This window comes from Hyalella azteca, unplaced genomic scaffold (genome assembly GCF_000764305.2).
Source record: "Hyalella azteca isolate HAZT.00-mixed unplaced genomic scaffold, Hazt_2.0.2 contig16906, whole genome shotgun sequence".
Classification (NCBI taxonomy): Eukaryota; Metazoa; Arthropoda; class Malacostraca; order Amphipoda; family Hyalellidae; genus Hyalella; species Hyalella azteca.
Window position 1 is genome coordinate 33576 of NW_025946712.1, and position 20454 is coordinate 54029.

Below are 20454 nucleotides of genomic sequence, written 5' to 3' on the forward strand. Positions count from 1 at the left end.
AAATTGTTGTTCTGGATCCGTTTGATAAACATTTTTTGTCCCTTTGACATTTGGTTAATCTATTCAAACCGTTCATTGTTTTTGATCTGTTTGATAAACATTTTTGGTCGTAGTAATGTTGAAGTGTATTGTTATACATTGTTTGGTGGGTGCAGTTTATCAGTGATCATCACTCCTAATATTGAATAGATCTTAGTAATATATAAAAAGCCTACATGCTTGGTGGTGTTTATGTTGCAAATAACGCTGCTACTTTGGTCATAACGTGTAATGTTGCAAAATAATATTAGTAGTTGAGTAGTTACACAAAATAACGCATAACTAGTATCGTACATTAGCTCAATATCTGCAAAATAATATTAGTAGTTGAGTAGTTACACAAAATAACGCATAACTAGTATCGTACATTAGCTCAATATCCTCGTGACTAGTCGTTTGGCGTCTAACTAACCTACTTACAAGTCCTGCTTGCATAACTCGCGCTCTGTTCATGGGCTGCATTCGGTGACTAATGGTATAGTTACTAATTATTATTAGCACTTATTTGATTTATTTAGTATATTATTAGCACTTATTTTTACCTGTCAGTTATCCCTCAATGAACATACGGTATTAAGTATGTCGCTTAAATGCTATTAAACGAAACCATCTCCACATGTTGTGAATCGTCTTGGCTGGCAAAGTTGAAAGCTTGTTTTTTAAGTTCGTTTATTAGCTAATTCACTTGTGATTTTTGTAATATATTGCCAATAATAATCTTTTTCAGAACTACCATTGCACATTAAATGCATCTTTGTTCATAATGCTTCTAACACTTCACTTGTCCTTGCGTCTGCCCACCGTTCTAACTCCCTTCACAACACCGCTCTATTTTTTATTACACGTTCAAGTATCGTATTCAATTCAAAGCTTGCCTAGGATCAGTGGGCCCATACTTTCAAAAAAAGTTAAGAGATCGTAAGTTCATCAGCCAATCATTGACGGCCTTTCAAGCAAAATCCTCCAATCATAGACAAGAAAATAGAGCGTAAGTACTTGCGTTCACTTAGCCACTTTTACAATTATTGATGGCCTATCAAGCAAAATCGACCAATCATAGACAAGAAAATTGAGCGTAAGTACTTACGTTCACTTAGCCACTTTTACAATTATTGATGGCCTATCAAGCAAAATCGACCAATCATAGACAAGAAAATAGAGCGTAAGTACTTACGTTCACTTAGCCAGTTTTGAAAGTATGACCCCTGCTCTCTGGTCCAAGATCTGCCTTCGCACTTTGGGGGAAAAAATTGCTTCTAATATAAGATTTTTTGTGTCCCTGTAGGCCTCTTTGTGTTCGTGTTCATTTTATTCGAGTGTGTTTTTTATTCGCTCGTAGTTCTAGGACGAAAAAATTGCGCAATTCAGTTATCCTTTAATTGAATGACACCGTATTTTCTTAGCCGTACTGATGTTGCAAAAAAAAATTAAATACACGGCTTCGTGGTTGTAGGTAATGTTTTATTTTGATTTATTTTGCACTGCAAGTTAGACCTACTGGATTTTGACGCTCATTCTTGGATACTGCTGATTGAATATTCTATGTTGTCTGAGTTATTGTTGTCTTAAACGATATTGTGAAACATCACCGGAGCGATGTCAAACTTTTAGCCGAAGAGTACTGAACGGATCATATCACTTAGATCATCCAGTGACAGTAGATCGCGTATCTTGAATTGAACAATTCACCGTCTTTACTGTGATATTGCCTTCAAAAATAATGGAGGACAAAGCACATCAAAATAAGAAATCCAGATTTATTACTAAGATTACGGTGGAAGCTGGTTTAACTCATCAATTTCATCTGCTACTATTTGGCTTGGCTTATTTCAAGTAACATTCCTCTTCAACATTTTCCATTTAATTCTCATTCACTGCGTTGTAATTTTTCATAGAAGAAAGTTAGTTGTCAATAGGAAGCTCCTTGTTCTATATCCTACCCAATTAATAATTGAAGCAGTGTTTGATCCGGACTAGCAGGCTATAAGCAGTGAAGGGTAGTATGTACGGTGTAGGCATGTCATTTTTGAGCTCTATATTAGGGCAGGCTGACGGGACAAAACTTAGTTCAAAGTAACCGAGTTGAATATTAGGGCTGGCTGAATGTACAAAACTTAGTTTAAAGTAACCGAGCTTAATATCAAGGCAGGCTGACTGAACAAACTTGGTGTATAGTAACCGAATTGAATATTAGGGCTGGCTGAATGTACAAAACTTAGTTTAAAGTAACCGAGCTTAATATCGGAGCAGTTTGACTGGGCCGAAGTTAGTTCAAAGTAACCGAGCTCAATATTATGGAAGGCTGACGGGACAAAACTTATGGTAAAGTAACCGAGCTCAATATCATAAAGCAGATTGAAAAGAACTTAGTACAAGGAAGCCATCTCTGGTTTGTGTTGATGCGTCTCCTAATTTGCGTGCAGGGCACAGCGAGCGACCTGGTGGTGCAGGTGGTGCTCATTGCGGAGTCCATGCGTCTCCAGGCCATGATGGCCACATATGGCATCCAGACACAGGTCAGTTGTTGCTTCTACTGCTGCTTTTGTTGTTGCTAGTGTTTTTATTGTTGCTGCCGCTGTTGTTGCCGCTACCTGTGTTGTTGCTGCCGCTGCTAGTGTTAGTGTTGCTGCGGCTCTGTTGAGGTGTCGTTGTTTCTAGGGCCGATAGTAATACGGGTGGGGAGAAAAGCAGTCCTTGTGATGGACGAAGTGGTGCCGCCGGAAGAAAGAAGAGTTTAGGAAAGGTGGAAAAAGAAAGGCCGCCGCCTACACGGGTCTGTGTCACAGTGAAGTTACTCTGAGGGTCGAGGGGAAGGAGGGCCTGACAAAAAGACTCTGAGTGGACTGGAGGGCAGGCAGCCCTTGTAGAGCGCCCCATATAACGTGTAGAATGCCTGGGCACTGTGGTAGTCTGAGCGGAGCTGATCTGAAGGGTGGAGGTAGAGAACGAGGTCTGTTCAGAGGCGGTCGGGGATTGGATTGCGTGGCATTCTTCAGGACTTTGCTGATCAGCTTTATCAGCAATGAAGGTGGAATTATCCCTGCAGTGAAACTGCCTTGCCTTCTTATAAGAGCTTGCGGGTGTAATGCCGGCCATTAGAGAAGGGCCAAACACAGACTTCAATGTAGCCTTCATTGGTCCGTGCGAAAGAAGGGGGCAACGATGGGAAAGGAAGTGTGGAGGGCGCTGACCGGGAAACACCATCATGCAAAGTCCAGGTGGGAGGACTGATGAAGGATTCCTTGTCTCAGTATGAATGTGGTCGATTAGAACCATTTTGATGCATTCTTTTGCTAACCTCAGAGTTGAGTTTTGAGTAGTTCTGTAGGCCTGAAAAGGCGATACGAGAAGCTATCTGGTACCAGGAAGGGACTGAGTATTGTTGAGGTCTGGGAGCGTGACACAAACGATGTCCTCTAAGAAGTCCCGCTTATTGCTTGCCGGGGCTTTAAGGATGCGTGGGGTGCCGAGGTGTTGAAGGCCTTAACATGAGGTGCAAACTAATATTGGCTGTCTAGCAAACTAGTCAAGTGACTCGTAGTATTTTTAGCATTCTGTCCGAGGCGATAGCAACTCAGGAGATCGTTACGGAAGGATACGGATGTGATTGAGCGTCGAGTTTTTCACCCCTGACACTTGTCAATCCTGCGGCTTTTGTTATTATTTTTTGTTACTGCTTGTGTTGCTGCCGACATGTATATATGTTAGCAGCAATTTATGTATATTTCGCTACGTCTGCTGTCGTCTACTGAATTTGACGACTGTGTTTAATCTGTTGCTGATTAGCATTCACATTTTACAAATTCGTTAGATTCGAAGTTGAAAATTTTCTGCATGATATTTTCTTTGGGGTGATGCATGGACATTTATGCTGATATGTTAAATAAAAGTCTTGTGTTATGATGTGGCTGCAAATGTGGCTATTCATCATTATTACAAATCACATGATCACGTAATTTCAGAGTAAATAAAACAAATTTCACGTTTTATATAACCATTTGCGTATCTACCTCCTAAAATATCTATACCGCACCTAACTAAAGGTGTTATGTGTCATATGATCACCTATTTTCAGAGTAAATAATAATAATTTAGAATCTTATTTAACCATTTGCGTGTCTTGCTCCTAACATGTCTATACGGCACCTAACTGAAGGTGTTGTGTGCAGACCCCACACGAGGTAGAGCCTGTACAGATCTGGCCCCCCAAGGAGCTCGTCAAAGTTTACTGTAACCTCGGCCTCAACAAGAAACTTGGCCTCAACGGCCGCCCCATGCGCCCCATCGGTGCACTCGGCACCAGCAAGGTGAACAGCTCAGAGATATATTTTTATTATCACCTATCACCTATACATTATATTTTTATCACCTAGCCACATAGAAACATATTGGCTTAATAATTCAATATATTTAGCACCTAGCCACATAGAAACATATTGGCTTAATAATTCAATATATTTACCACCTAGCCACATGGAAACATATTGGCTTAATAATTCAATATATTTCTTGCCCAGCCACATGGGAACATATTGGCTTAATAATTCAATATATTTCTTGCCCAGCCTCATAGAAACCTTCAATTCAATATCGTTCAAGAATTCGTTCCTGAACGAATTCCTGAATTCGTTCAATATAATTGAACCGTTAATAATTATAATATCATAATAATAATAATATAATAAACTGTTAATACTTTAATATTCTCATCCACTCAATTTAAAAGTGATATGCTTGATTAGGTAAATTACAAGGAAACTTATTTTATATATTTTTAGTATTTAATGTTGCTTATAATGTAGTGCATTTACCGTCTGTAGACAGAGAGATAAAGTTTCTAAAGCACTTGTAATACTGTAATAGATGAATACAAATATGGCAGGTATTCATGGCTTATCCTTATAATAAAGTGCATCTACCGTCAGTAGACAAAGAGATAAAATTTCTATTGTTATTAATGAAAACAAACATGGCAGTTGTACCGCTCTTCTTTATAATTTAGTGGATCTACCGTCTGTAGACAAAGAGATAAAGTTTCTAATATTGTTATTAATGAAGACAAACATGGCAGGTATTCAATTCATTCATGGCAGGTATTCATGGCTTTTTCTTATAATTTAATGCATCTACCGCCAGTAGACAAAGAGATAAAGTTTCTAAATTATTTCTAACATTGTAATTAATGAAGACAAACATGACAGCTGTACCGCTCTTATAATTTAATACATCTACCGCCAGAAAACAAAGAGATAAAGTTTCTAAAGTATTTCTAACATTGTAATTAATGAAGACAAACATGGCAGGTATACCGCATCTGTGGCCAGACGGTGCTGTGCTACCCGCTGGTGTTCGAGGTGAGCGACTTTTATCTGTCGCACGACATGGCGCTGCTCATTGACAACATTAAGACAGAACTGCACTTTGTCAGCAAATACTGGCGTCTGTCTGGCCGTCCTACTGTCTGTATACTCATCAGGGAGGAGCACATGAGGTTTGTCTTGTGTTAATAGACGTTATATCTTAATGGACGTTATAAGTAACTTATAACCTTCTAGTGATGAGCCCTACTGTCTGTATACTCATCAGGGAGGAACACATGAGGTTTGTCTTATCTTAATAGACGTTATAACCTTATGGTGATAAAGAAATTATCATTTTAAATAAAGATTATCCTTTGTAGTTGCAGACCAGTTTATACTCATTAGGGAGGAACACATGAGGTTTGTCTTATGTTAATAGACGTTATATCTTAATGGACGTTATAAGTAACTTATAACCTTCTAGTAATGAAAAAATTATGCTTTTAAAATAAAAATTGCCCTCTCTGGCCGTCCTACTGTCTGTATACTCATCAGGGAGGAACACATTAGGTTTGTCTAATCTTAATCCTGCAGTATAACCTTCTAGTGATGAAGAAATTATCCTGTTGAATAAAAATTATCCTTTTTAATTGCACACAAGCTTAAAGACTGTAAGAAATAATTAGAAATATAATAGCTTGATAAGAGACATTAAAAAATATGATTGGTTTTTAACTTTAGAAATTAGTCTAAGTTTTTCAAGTTAGCTAAAGAATTGAAATGCCATTGGCTCCGAACGTAATTTTGAGTCATGCTTGCAACTTAACATGAAAGAATAATAGTAAAACGTTGCGGGCGGCTCGACGGTGCGTTGCAGGGTCTTTTTCCCGGACAAATTCCGCGATTTAGTTTGTTTCAATTGCATCTGTCGAGGAAAATTTCTGATGACAGAACAAGCTCATTAAGTTTTAAAAAAGTAAGGAAAAATAAAAATTTAATTTTTGCACCAGACCTACTACTTTTGCCCTGAACATACTATTTTTATTCGAGGACTTGGCCGTTTTTAGGCCGTTAGGCAGCGCTGGTTGGTCGTGGCGCACTCGACGTGTTGACGCATCTCCAGGCAATAGCGGTTTCTGTGTATCATCGTCCAGCTTTTGACCCGCCTCGATCAAATGTAGACGTAAATATCAACTGAATTATTCGCGATCGGATGAGCGAGACGCTGTCATTAGGCTTTACGTTAATAACTTGAAATATTAATTGATATCTAGCAGTCTACGGTGCTGGGTTATCACTAATCACTTCAGTCTTAGCAGTTTTATTAATTAAAGAGCTTCTCTCATAGGGACATCCACTTCCGCGAGCTGCTGGACCTGCTGGCGTCCCTCAAGTCCGGCCACTGCGACGGCCTCAAGGTGCGCACCGGACGCCTGCAGAACCTCATCTCCTCCTCCTGTGTTGGTGAGCCTGTCTGTGTTGGTGAGACTGTCTGTGTTGGTGAGACTGTCTGTGTTGGTGAGACTACTGCCGTCCTGTTGGTGGTATGTCTGTGTTGGTGAGCCTGCCGTCCTGTTGGTGGTATGTCTGTGTTGGTGAGCCTGCCGTCCTGTTGGTGGTAAGTCCGTTACTATGTGTTGTGACGAGACTCGCACTAGACTACCATATATCATATTGATATCCATGTAGGTGGTATACTCTAAGGACCAGATGTTAAAAAGACTACAGCGTACTTTCGGCGCGCCAGTTCACTTTGAAACTTATGCTCATTTGCAAGCTTTGCACGGGCTCGCTCACGGCCACGCTCATGCGCTGCCTACAATCCATTTTTCCATGCCAGTAATCAGACCTGAGCTTCCTGTTTCGGGTTCGGTGATTATTTTTTTATCTCGTTGTTATCTAAGCTGGTGGCATCACCGCAGTGCTGTAATGTCAGATAGGCCGCGTCTTGCTCATTGGCTACCACTTTGTTACTCAGTAACATGTTATAAGGGGCCCAAGCTTTTTGTAATTTCGGTACTTACGGTTCAGGTGATAGCAGCATTCTAAAGAACCCACGTTGCTTACAAAGTTTTATCGTTTCATGTTCTTCAATTTTGTCATAACCTTTGTGATTGCGATGCAATAGACTCGGGAGTTACCTGTCTTTTTTTTGTCATATAAAGTGCATAAATTCTATTGAAACTGAGATCTTCATCAATTTGATGTAGGTATTCATTTTTGTGTAAACCATTAAACCGATCTCTAATTCTACGGACATGTAATTTAGAAATAATAATTAATAATAATTTTAATGAAGCATCTGTCCTAAGTATTGCAGATCGACTAGTTTTTTAATGTGCCTTGCCTAATGCGCCTTTGGTCCATCATATGCCGATCATTTGGGTCACTGAATTAGATCAACTTGGCGTGGTAAAGCGCATTATTAGCGTCACCAACTGTACGTTGCACATCACTTGCTATTAAGATTAGTAATTACCTTTTACAGTAGAGCAAGCGGGAATACCGAAAAGACTCGCGCTGTTGCAGAGCACCTCTAGGAACAATAACACCCATGCCGTTGCAGAGCACCTGCAGGAGCAATAACACCCATGCCGTTGCAGACAATAACACCCATGCCGTTGCAGACAATAACACCCATGCCGTTGCAGACAATAACACCCATGCCGTTGCAGAACACCTGCAGGAGCAATAACACCCATGCCGTTGCAGACAATAACACCCATGCCGTTGCAGAACACCTGCAGGAGCAATAACACCCATGCCGTTGCAGACAATAACACCTGTCTCTTATACACATCTAGATGTGTATAAGAGACAGNCAGGAACAATAACACTCATGCCGTTACAGAACACCTGCAGGAACAATAACACTCATGCCGTTGCAGAACACCTGCAGGAACAATAACACTCATGCCGTTACAGAACACCTGCAGGAACAATAACACTCATGCCGTTGCAGAACACCTGCAGGAACAATAACACTCATGCCGTTACAGAACACCTGCAGGAACAATAACACTCATGCCGTTGCAGAACACCTGCAGGAACAATAACACTCATGCCGTTACAGAACACCTGCAGGAACAATAACACTCATGCCGTTACAGACAATAACACCCATGCTGTTACGGACAATAACACCCATGCTGTTACGGACAATAACACCCATGCCGTTACAGACAATAACACCCATGCCGTTGCAGAGCACCTGGACTTCATGAGCAACAGCGACGTGGACTGGGACGTGCAGGCGTTCGAGCAGCTGCAGCACGCGTCTATAGGCTACCAGTCCCTCACTGACGTGCCTCAGGCCATCGCCTACGCTGAGAATAAGACCGACTTCAGGGTTAGTGCTGCCCTATCTAATTAGCAAATATCTTATTATCTTGCTTGCTATTTGATCTATAGGATCAAATTGATAATATAGCCTATAGATGCTGCAGCATACAAGAATTTCTTTATCTAAATATTATCACCTGAGAGACACACGTAATGTTTGTTTCTAATGCCAACTTTGCTGTTACGAGAATTCCTTTATCCAAATATTAGCACTTAAGAGATACACGTAATGTTTATTTTTAATGCCATCGTTGCTGTACAAGAATTCCTTTATTTAAATATTGTATTATCACTTAACTTCAACACGTAATATTTATGCCAGGACATGGAGCACAGCGACACTTGGACGCTGAAGGAGACGTTGCGCTCCGTGACATCGCTGCGTGGCCGCACGCAGCTCCTCGGCATGATCCTCGCCAGGGAGGGACCTGACCACCAGCTCGATGGACAGTCCGGTGCGTTGGTGGCAGAGGCCGGTGTCCTGTGGTGGCAGAGGCCGGTGTCCTGTGGTGGCAGAGGCCGGTGTCCTGTGGTGGCAGAGGCCGGTGTCCTGTGGTGGCAGAGGCCAGTGTCCTGTGGCTGTCTCTTATACACATCTAGATGTGTATAAGAGACAGGGCCAGTGTCCTGTGATGGCAGAGGCCGGTGTCCTGTGGTGGCAGAGGCCAGTGTCCTGTGGTGGCAGAGGCCGGTGTCCTGTGGTGATAGAGGCTGGTGTCCTGTGGTGGCAGAGGCCGGTGTCCTGTGGTGGCAGAGGCCGGTGTCCTGTGGTGGCAGAGGCCGGTGTCCTGTGGTGGCAGAGGCCGCTGTCCTGTGGTGGCAGAGGCCGGTGTCCTGTGGTGGCAGAGGCCGCTGTCCTGTGATGGCAGAGGCCGCTGTCCTGTGATGGCAGAGGCCGGTGTCCTGTGGTGGCAGAGGCCAGTGTCCTGTGGTGGCCGAGGCCGGTGTCCTGTGGTGGCAGAGGCCAGTGTCCTGTGGTGGCAGAGGCCAGTGTCCTGTGGTGGCAGAGGCCGGTGTCCTATGGTGGCAGAGGCCGCTGTCCTGTGGTGGCAGAGGCCGCTGTCCTGTGGTGGTCGCCGTGTGGTCGAGTGCCGTGTGCTGCTGTCTTTCGTGCGTTCGAATGTTGAGTCACTTAAGTGTTCTGTGCTCCAGATATGCCGTCATGAGGAGCTTGAATGTTTTGAGTTAGTCTGCGAAAGTGAGAATGCTTAATTGTACCGGATAATTGTTCAGAAGCGTTCCCATACTGACTCTTGAATAAACAATGCAGCCAATGGTACACTCCATGACTAATATGATCTCTCCCCGGCAGTGGCAGAGAAGTGGCAATAAACAATGCAGTCAATAATTGTACCGGATAATTGTTCAGAAGTGTTCCCACACCGACTATTGAACATAAACAATGCAGTCAATGGTACTGATATGATCTCTCCCCGACAGTGGCAGAGAAGATCACCGAGGTGCTGGGCAGCGCGTCGTCGCTGCGACTATGGAGCGTCGTACGCACCTGCACGGCGCTGCTCTCCAAGGAAGTCGAGTCCATCTCACCCTACATCACCACCGTGCTGGTCTACGGCAAGCAGGTGATGCTACATCACCACCGTGCTGGTCTACGGCAAGCAGGTGATACTTGATACCTTATGGTTGCTGCCTAACTTTATGGTTGTTCTTATAAATAATTTTATGGTTGCTCTTAGTTCGTTGACATCATCACTCTGCCTCGTACCTCAGATTGTCTTCACTTCACTCCTAATGGTGGCTTATTCCAATGTGTACTGCACCTATTCCTCCAATTTATTTTCAATGGTTTCTTTCTCTCAGATTATTTTTTCCTTAATTATCACTCATGTTTTGACTAAAAATTATTCCAATTGTCTGACTGTTTAATCGTTTTATTCAACACATTTGAGCCTTCGGGTGTAGAATTTTCTTTCATCAATGCCTTTATATTGTTCATTCTCACATATTTGCAAATCTGTCTTTTTTTTGTCGAAAAGCTTCTATAAATTTTTCTATGAATGCCTGGGTTTTCCCAAGGATTTAGTTTTGTTCCTTGATGAGTTATTGGAAGTGAAAGCTTCCCATGTTTTAGTTTTGTTCTTTGATGAGTTATTTGAAGTGAAAGATTAGTTTTATTCTATTGTTTCTATTTCTATCAGGTGACGCTTGGGTCTGGCAACAACGTCGTGGTGCTCGACAAGCCCGTGCAGCCTGGGGAAGTGCACGATCTGTTCTACACCAAGGATCTCAAGGTTTCTATTGTAACCAGCTCTCAAATTAGGGAACAAATTTTCATTGTGTAATGTTACATATTTTACACTTTCAGTTTCAAGTTTTTTTTTTTTTGGGCATTTATTATTTTGCTTTTCATGACGACTGAGCATTTATAAGGATCTCAAGGACTTGTTCTACACCAAGGATCTCAAGGTTTGCACAGCGTTACCAGCTCTATATTTAAGGGAACACATTTTCATTGTGTAATGTTAAATATTTTCCACTTTGATTTTCAAGTCCTTCTATGGCAATTATTATTTTGCTTTTCATGACGACTGAGCATTTGTAGCTCGACCATTTGCGCAATAATCTCTCGCTACCATATTTGCTCTCTTTGTTTCTTCTCCTTCGTCTACCACAATTTTACGAATTATGTACCACACAAGCATCCATTCGATTCAAATGCAGTGATAGTAGATTCATGTTGTTGTTCAATGGTCTGGCGGACATAAACTGTAATCAAGGCGTCAATAATAAAGTTTCTTTGTCTTGGCTTAACATCAACAACTAATTTGTAGCAAAGAAACATGATTTCGACAAGAATAAATTTCGTACACAAGCAATGGAAAGTTGTATTACTAAACGTTTGCTACGTAGTCTCCCTTCAGTAGAGCACAACACGGCACATTTGTGGAACAGACCTCATCACACGGAGCATGCAAAAGATCCAAACTCAAGAAATATGTTATGTTTTTAGCGCATTTGCTCATTTATGGAAAAAAATGCACTATTGTGCTCGCCATATCCGTCCGTCCGTCTGTCTGTCTGTCTGTCTGTCCGTCCGGGACTTCACGTTTTCGTCGACGGGAAAATACGCTCTCTGTCACTCACTGCAGTGAGTACTGAGTTATATTTTTTTAATAATATTTCTGTGTTGCAGCCGTCGATGATGGTGCACGCGGTGCTGCAGCAGGAGGTGATGCTGTACTGCGGTAAACTCATGGGCGCGCACCCTCATCTCTTCAAGGGCATCCTCAACATCCGTGTCGCGTGGGTAGCATTTTATGAGCAATCCGTCTATCAAAGTTTGACTTGATAACTTATAACCTCTTCCCCTTTATTGACATTTCTTACTTTAATTATTTGTGTTGTAGCTTATTTTATGAGCAATCCGTCTATCAAAGTTTGTCTTGATAGCTTATAACCTCTTCTCCTTTATTGACATTTCTTACTTTAACACGTTGACTACGATTGCTTCATCTTGTACTATTATTTCATTTTTTGTACTTTTTCTTAAGCAGGGTTGCCAGACGGTCATTTTTTCCGGACAAATTCCGTGATTTAGTTTTTCTCAATTGCGTTGGCCGGCTAAAATTTATGATAGGGGTACTTCCTAATTAAATTTTAAATACTGCAAAAAGAAAATAAATGGAATTTTTATAGCGGAACCTACAAATAAACTAGTATATATTGAGTTATCGGCCTTTTTTGTTCTCGGATTTGGCCGATTTTGGGCAATCTGAATTATATACCACTACCTCCTGGAGAAATACATTTCGTGGGACGCATATGTACCAATACGTAGTCAACGTGTTAAGTATATGTGTTGTATCTTCCTCTTTAATGAAATTTCTTACTTTAAGTATATGTGTTGTATCTTCCTCTTTAATGAAATTTCTTACTTTAAGGTATCTTCCTCTTTAATGAAATTTCTTACTTTAAGTATATGTGTTGTATCTTCCTCTTTAATGAAATTTCTTACTTTAAGGTATATGTGTTATATCTTCCTCTTTGAAAGTCCCTTTGTTGTTGATAGCTTATAACCATTTCCCCTTTACTCAAATTTCTTACTTGAATTATTTGTGTTGTATCTTTCCCTTCGAAAGTCGTGCTTGAAAATACTTTAGTAATGTTCTTTATTACAAATCTACATGGAATGTCTTCGGAATGTGCGAACCTACAAATGTGGCGTCAGTTATTTTATGCACTTGTCTTCAGATGGCTGGTGCAAGCGATGGAATATTATCACCAGTCGGTGCTGGGCAAGAACGAAGTTGCTCTTGAGGAACTCTCGCCCAACGAGGTCTTCAGGCTGCTGGTGGCTGTGCTGTCCATGGAGCAGGAAGACCTATCGCCTAGACAAATGCGCTTCATTAATGGATGTCTTGGCAGGACCCCAGCAAACTTCTATGACAAGGTATTGAGGTATTAAATGTAATCAGAAAACTCTGATATTACATGGAAATTATTTGTCTGTTAAGCAACGAGAGCATTCTTTTCTGTAGTGACCGGAAACTAGGATGACCTTCTGATCGTACGAACAACCCAGCAATGTTTTTCCATGTAGTTTCTTTTATGTGAGCCGTTGCGATAGCCAATTAGCATAGTGATGTTTAATTTGGTATAATTTATCAACCAGTTGTTACATTAATTAAAGTATTGAGTATCTGAATAAGTGTGGTGGTATATGTATATGAATTAATGTTTTACTCGTTGTGCAGGTTTGGCTGGTGCTGCAAAAGACCCCAGGAGGTCTGTCGCTGCTAGACCGCACGCTGCCGCAGCAACCGACCATTAGTGAGCTCTCCCCCACGGAGATGTCCTTCGCCAAGGCCGTACAGGAGCTCCTCGGCGCCGTCCAAGTGCCCGAGTACAACCAAGTTGTGGCCGAGGTACGCCGTCTAATTCAACTCCCCCTGCAGGCATATCTTCTTAAACTGCAGTGGCTTAGCATGAGTGAAGAACGTGTAATTTTGAACTGCAGTGGCGATTAGCAGGAGTGAAGTACGTGTAATTTTGAAAATACTGTAATAATAAGCCAACCGACAGTTTAAATCGCTCCGATCCCTGCCTCATCTACGTTGTAGGGATATTTTGACTTCACCACAATCCGGGTTTCTGGCGAGCGTCGATTTAACTATCGCAACACTCACGGAATACTTCCACAATAAAACAATATGTGACGGAAGTCATAAATTTACAAATGACCATATGATATCATTATTTTTATCTGTAGGTTGTCTACTGAGAAGCTTGTGTAGTTCACAGAGGTGTTCAATTATGAAGAGCAACTTTTCTATTGCATGAGGCAGGTAAAATGTGTTGACTGTTACAGGCGCTGAGGATCATCGCGACAATCTTACAGCGCAACCCCGAGCTGCAGTTCTCCCAGGCCGTCAAGCTCGAGAGCCTCGTCAGGGACGCAGCCCACATCATGAGAGTGGTGAGTGCAGTACATCATGAGTGGTGAGTGCAGTACATCATGAGAGTGGTGAGTGCAGTACACAGTACATAATGAGTGCAGTACATCATGAGTGCAGTACATAATGAGTGCAGTACATAATGAGTGCAGTACATAATGAGTGCAGTACATAATGAGTGCAGTACATCATGAGTACAGTACATCATGAGAGTGGTGAGTGCAGTAAATCATGAGAGTGAAGAGTGCAGTAAATCATAAGAGTGGTGAGTACAGTACATCATGAGAAAGGTGAGTACAGTACATAAGGAGTGCAGTACATCATGAGTGCAGTACATCATGAGTGCAGTACATCATGAGTGCAGTACATCATGAGTGCAGTACATAATGAGTGCAGTACATAATGAGTGCAGTACATAATGAGTACAGTACATCATGAGAAAGGTGAGTACAGTACATAACGAGTACAGTACATCATGAGAAAGGTGAGTACAGTAACCGTAACTTGGCACGTGTACCGAGCGTCAATGCTGTTAGTATTGAGTTAACTAAATTAACTGAAACTTTCTCCGCTCTCCAAACGACATAAGTAGTTCCTTATTATTATGGCGTCTTATCATGAATAGCTAGTTTACCCTGTGACAATTTAGTGTTCATAATTATAATGCACTAATGTGTGTTTCTTGTGGCAATTTAGCTTCACTCTTTCTTTCACTTACCTTTCTTGCTCGACGTTCTCAGGAACAACGCGACGAAGACTACACTACAGCGAGCTACTTCAACACCGGCGACGCCAAAGCCACGTGTCCGGAATGCAAGTGCGTCGAGTCGTCGTGTGTGTGCATCGTCTACCACGCCAGCAGCCCCGCCCTCAACAGCTGCCTCGCCAGGGCCATCGTCAACCTCCTCCTTGCCAAGGACACCAGGACCGGCGTCGAGCGTGCGGTCGCCGGCTGCAAAGTCTCATAAATTGATTCTTTATGAGGCTTGATGGTTTTAATGTGCTTTGAAACATGAAGTAAAATATGCTGGATTCATCGTGTTGAGAGCTACCGTACGATCGCGTGAAAAGCTACTCGGTACATTCAGCGTTGGAGCAAAATTATTGCCACTGTCTTCTTCTTTGACACCCTGCCTGTATGTCACAAGCTTGACTTTAATACTAAATCTTAGACGTTCTCAAATCCGGTGATTAATAATAACCGAGTTCACTTTAGAATTTATTGTTGCCGGCTGTGAAGTATTCTTATGGAATGCGGCTTTGATGTCACTTGAGGCAATTGTCGAGAATGCTGCACTTTTTCAATCGAGTAAATATTATCTTGAAACTCGTCTCGGAGTTAACCAAGTTCTCACTAATGTTCATACGTTTACTTTCATACCATCTGACTCTCAACGTATGAGAAAATATTTTCATAGAAAAAATGTTTCTATTTCATTAGATTTTAACATAGAAGTTATTTTCCCTCGAACTTGAATAGCCTAAAGCCATTGTACACTGAGACGTACGAGTTTCAGGAGAACAAAGTTTCCTTCAAGTCCCTTCGCTGCTCGTGTCACTAGAATATATAGAATATATATACATGAATACGAGGCTGCTCGGCCTCACAGTTTGTCCCTGGCTTGCATCCTGCCTAACTCCGCTTTAGACTATATCTTCTGTGTTCAACAGTGCGAGATGATTTTATTTCTTCTTATTTTAGTTGTTGATTCATGAACCGGTGTGTAGTTAGATTTAAAAATCTTATCTATGAAGTTGTGACATCTTACAAGAGCTTTATTGACAGCTGCTCATATCAAAACTAAATATTCGCTTTAATTTCTTTATCTGTTTGACATTGGAGCAAGTCGTTAAGCTACGTACGACGAACTTGTGAATGCAGAGCCTCGCAAAGCCCGCATTCATCTGCAGTGCGTCGTGTCTGTTGTGCTAGTCATTGTATAGGTGCTACTCTAAGTTGACCTTCACATAATTTATCCCTGGTACCTCTTGTTTTCGAGCCTGCCGCTAAGCTGTCAGAAGTTCTTCATAATGCCCGAGAATTTCACAGTAACGATCATTATCTGAGGTATCTATTTAATAGTTAGATCGCTCATCGGTCGAGAATGTATCTTACAATAGAAGCTCTGAGACCTGCTGTGCTGCCTCCTCCAATTGTTTGGCGCTGCCAGTGACTCGGAGCTTGGGCTGCTCGGCCATCTTTTAAGACTTGAGGTGTTCAATGTGCCATTTGTCGAGGATTGATACCGAGTTATTTAATAATCGTCTTTTATCAATTTAACTATCGAATTAGATTATTGAGTGCGTGCGTTGTTATTGTTGCCAATTTATGATTATGATGTTTATTACTTACTCTGCGACAATCCAGCTACTACAATTTTCACTGCAAATGCTCTCTCTCTCTCTCTCTGCTTAATTTCAATTAAGTGTGTGAATATAGTGAAAGACCGAGCTTTGTCACTGACAAAAATAGCCCGTGAAAGTCAGTTATGTATGAGGGAATTTTTCCTCTTAATCTTGAACCCTTTATTTAGATTTGAGTTTTCGACAATAGTGTTAAGAAGTAAGCTGATTATAGTGATGGTTATGTAGTATATATGAAATATTTCTTGCGCCTGAGAATTTGAACTTTCATTTTACCTCATGTAGTTACATTTAACCATTCATTTATTTTATACTCCATTTCGGAGCTACAAAGAGATCCCCAAGATCGGTTAATTTAAGTTTCAATCCGCCATCCTCTTGACTGCCGCATTTTTAGCGCATTTTCTCATTTATGGTAAAAATGCACTATTGTGCTCGCCATGTCCGTCTGTCTGTCTGTCCGTCCGTCTGTCCGTGACCTCAAGTTTTCGTCGACGAGAAAATGCGCTCTCTGTCACTCACTGCAGTGAGTACTGAGTTATCTTTTTTCTTTCTTTCAAATGCCGTATCTTCGAACGTTTCAATACTTTTCGCTTTGAGTGGATGGCGTTTATATTTATATTCATTTTCCTAGTGATTGCTTGAGTGAAATTTATTCTTCCGTGGGTTTTTTTATTGTTGCTTGGTTGCCGCCAAGCCTCACAAGAGTCATCGCCAGGAATCATTTGCGTAGTTCGACCGCTGAGGACATTCTTCATAGTCACCAAAACTGTTGTTCCGTGTTTCTGCAATGAATAAGAACTCACACCAGCAGTTAAATAAGAAAAAGTAGTTTGCCTTCTCTACTGAAATCTTTCGGAATGCATCTTCCTCAATCTGGTTTAAGCCTAATGAATTTTAATATAGCCGTTTGACCGTTTCCTCTTTGCCCTACTGCAATTTTTTCAGACACCAACTATTTTCTATGTTAATGACAGTTTCTGTTTATTGATTTTTTACAAGTGAAACAAACAGAACGCATTCTCGTCGAACACATTTTCTATCATCGCTGGTCATTTCTTGTCATCTATCATCTTTTTAAAGCAACAAATTTCTACGCGCATCTTCTAAACGAGGAGAACGTATCACCCCCAGATCATTTTAATCTTAGCCTATAGTTTCTTCAATCAATGGATCCCATGCAGTAGTTGAAAAAATGTGTCGGTGCCCTGAAGGGTGATGGTCCCTTCAGGGCTTTGAAAAACAGCGTTTGCTTTGAAAAACAGCGTTGATAGAAGGAAACGTTCCTAGTTACCTAAAATCTGTACTAGGAACCCTATCTACAGAAAACAGACTTCCAAATTATAGACAAGAGACAGACTACAAAATTACTGGCCGGGTGACATCAACGTCGCATATCATCAAGGATTTGAGAAGGTCTTTGCCAGGAGGTTGGTGCATTACGTGGAGGAAGCTGATCTATTCAACTGAAGACAATATGATACCTGGCAAAATCGCTTCAGTTTGTCCAAGTTACTGGGGGCATCACCACCGAATTGTGGCCAAGCTGGAAGAAAGGGTTGGTGTGAACATGGCGTATTTAGACAACGAAAGCGTTTAACAAAGTTTACAATGGAGTGTTACTCAGACGACTGAGGGTCGGAGGTGAATTGGCGTTGATCCACAACTTCTTACGTGATTGATTACAAACTGTCGTTGTCGGAGGCTCGAGATCAATCGGCGCGAGGGTGAAAAGCGGAGTACCCCAGGAAACGGTACTTGACCTATCCTCTTTCTTCATCATCCACATCGCCGACACAGCCACGCCCCGACATCGGCATTCGCCGAAGTCACCAGGGTACTCATGACTATTACGTACAGGACAGACTGCGAGAGGTTGCTAGAACATTTTTCTGCAATATACGACTGGACCATGGTGAAAAACATGCAATTCAATTGAACCAAGTTTGAGGTTCTGAGATACAGAGGCAGCGGAAGAATTGGTATGGAGCACTGCTACCTAACCAAGTACCCGACGGAATGAAACTCGAAGAGTAGCAACTCGTGCGCGATCTCGGAATTTGAGATGAGTGAGTACCCGGACCAAGTTTTACCCGGACCAAGTTGCTACTCATTAATTCTGACACACTGTCGCGTCCTCATGCCAGAGGCCGCAGATGGTTTGCGGAGAATGAAATACAGATTTTTTGGTATCTTACTGTACATTTCTTCTCGCTTCGAGTCACCGACATGTGGAACAGCCTCCCTGATAGCATCGTTGACGCTCCGAGTATGAACATCTTCAAAAACAGACTAGACGAAGCTATGCAGGAGCATATGTTCAGTCTTAAAATGCCTAGCAAATTACGGACCAGGCAATAAGTCCAGACGAAGCTATGCAGGAGCATATGTTCAGTCTTAAAATGCCTAGCAAATTACGGACCAGGCAATAACTCCAGCAGCTATCTCAATCAATCGTCAGCTATGGAAAGATCGGGTTCCAAAGGCCGGATCCCTTGTGAATCAAGTCACGAAAAGTTCAAGAATCGGCAACAGGCCATGGCCTATTTCTTCAACGCCGACACTTCTATTCTATTCTTGTGATCTCATATCGGCGAAAACCGCAAGAAGCAGGTGACAGATTTGGAGGATCTGGCGAACGTTAAGAACCTGAGAAGTGGAACCGATAATCACACTCTTCAGAGCCCTTGTGATCCTTATCCTTGAATACTGCTGCCAGCTCTAAACGCAATTCACACTCGGCGCAATGCGGGAATTTGAAGCGGTCCAGCGAACCTTCACGTCCAGAATCAGTGGGATGTAGGAGCGAGACTACTGGGGCAGGCTGCAGCGCCTGGGTGCAGGATACCCCATTACGATACTCATCTGCGGTCAGATTTTAATCTCTGCGAGCAGGTTCCTATCGGTGGCGGGACCGAGGCTGTTTATCGTCTTGACAAAGGATTTTAAGAGAGGGGGAGTTCACACTGGAGACCTTCAACAGGAGCTCTTGGGCTCACTTCCTAATCGTCCGCCCCTGCACCACTTCCGGCAGTCAGAAGCAAACAAAAGTATCGTGCATCAGCAGAGCCAATAAATCGCATCAGCTGGCCCAACAAAGGGCATCAGCTGTCCCAACAAAGGGCATCAGCAGGCCAAACTGAGGAAAAATGCTCGGTAGTCCTATACTGGCGCCCGAGATCTCGACGGCGAGGACGACTTGCCAATCAGGCTGAAGGGGGCGGAATATTGAGGCGGCGTTCCAACGAAGCCTGTGACTGCCACGTCCGAAACACATATCAAGTACTGTATAGTGACAAATATGGCAACGTCTGCCAGGAGCAACGAATGACTTATTCAACATATGCACAGCAGTGCGTGAGGGTCAAGATTTTTTATACGGGTTAAGATAATTTTTACCCATTTTCCAGTCTCAGTAGTCGACAGAATCTATCCTAACGCTTTCGTTAAATTAGTTTTGAGCACATACCTTGTGTCGATCTGCGTCGTTTAGCAACAGATGGCTGCTAGGGCATGGACAGCCAGACAGAAACATATTTAGGACTGTGACAGAAAAAATTTGTAAAGAAAATTGCATCTAATGCCAGCAAAAATAAGTGGAGAAAATCTTTGCAGACCCAGATATATTATGGCAGATATTGAAGTAATTGAAATAAATACACTTTAACTAATTAGCCTACTAATTCTATAACTTTACAGCGAAACCATTTTGGTTTAAAAAAGAAACGACATGATTCCATGTACATCTGGTAATTAGTATGAAGCTCAAATTGCAGATTAGTATAAAACATGAATCTATACATATAGCAAGTTGCGATCAGGTATTTTCTCAAGATTTATTCAATTTAGAAGAAATTAATCTTCATTTGTGACTCGTCACTTGTTCATTGTGGCTCATAAGACGTATTTGTACACTATCGAGCACACAAAACAATATTTCTTACTGCAACCTTTAACGCTAATTTGTGTACCACTATGCAAAAAATATTACTTAA

The 20454-nt window shown here is 41.8% G+C and overlaps 1 protein-coding gene across 7 annotated transcripts in view; it reads left to right on the forward strand.

Moving 5' to 3' along the window:
* The window catches only part of LOC108682503 (probable phosphorylase b kinase regulatory subunit beta), a 31020-nt gene extending 14303 nt beyond the window's left edge, over positions 1-16717 (forward strand). For all 7 annotated transcript variants that reach the window (XM_018171675.2, XM_047885101.1, XM_047885102.1 and 4 more), the window contains 13 exons: positions 2463-2555; positions 4209-4346; positions 5343-5530; positions 6688-6803; positions 8546-8688; positions 9004-9136; positions 10122-10264; positions 10841-10933; positions 11836-11945; positions 12894-13092; positions 13397-13567; positions 14011-14118; positions 14836-16717. In XM_018171675.2, coding sequence (XP_018027164.1) covers positions 2463-2555; positions 4209-4346; positions 5343-5530; positions 6688-6803; positions 8546-8688; positions 9004-9136; positions 10122-10264; positions 10841-10933; positions 11836-11945; positions 12894-13092; positions 13397-13567; positions 14011-14118; positions 14836-15063 — 1863 coding nt within the window. In that variant the 3' untranslated portion in view covers positions 15064-16717. The remainder of the gene's footprint in view (positions 1-2462; positions 2556-4208; positions 4347-5342; positions 5531-6687; positions 6804-8545; positions 8689-9003; positions 9137-10121; positions 10265-10840; positions 10934-11835; positions 11946-12893; positions 13093-13396; positions 13568-14010; positions 14119-14835) is intronic.
* Positions 16718-20454: the final 3737 nt, after the last annotated feature.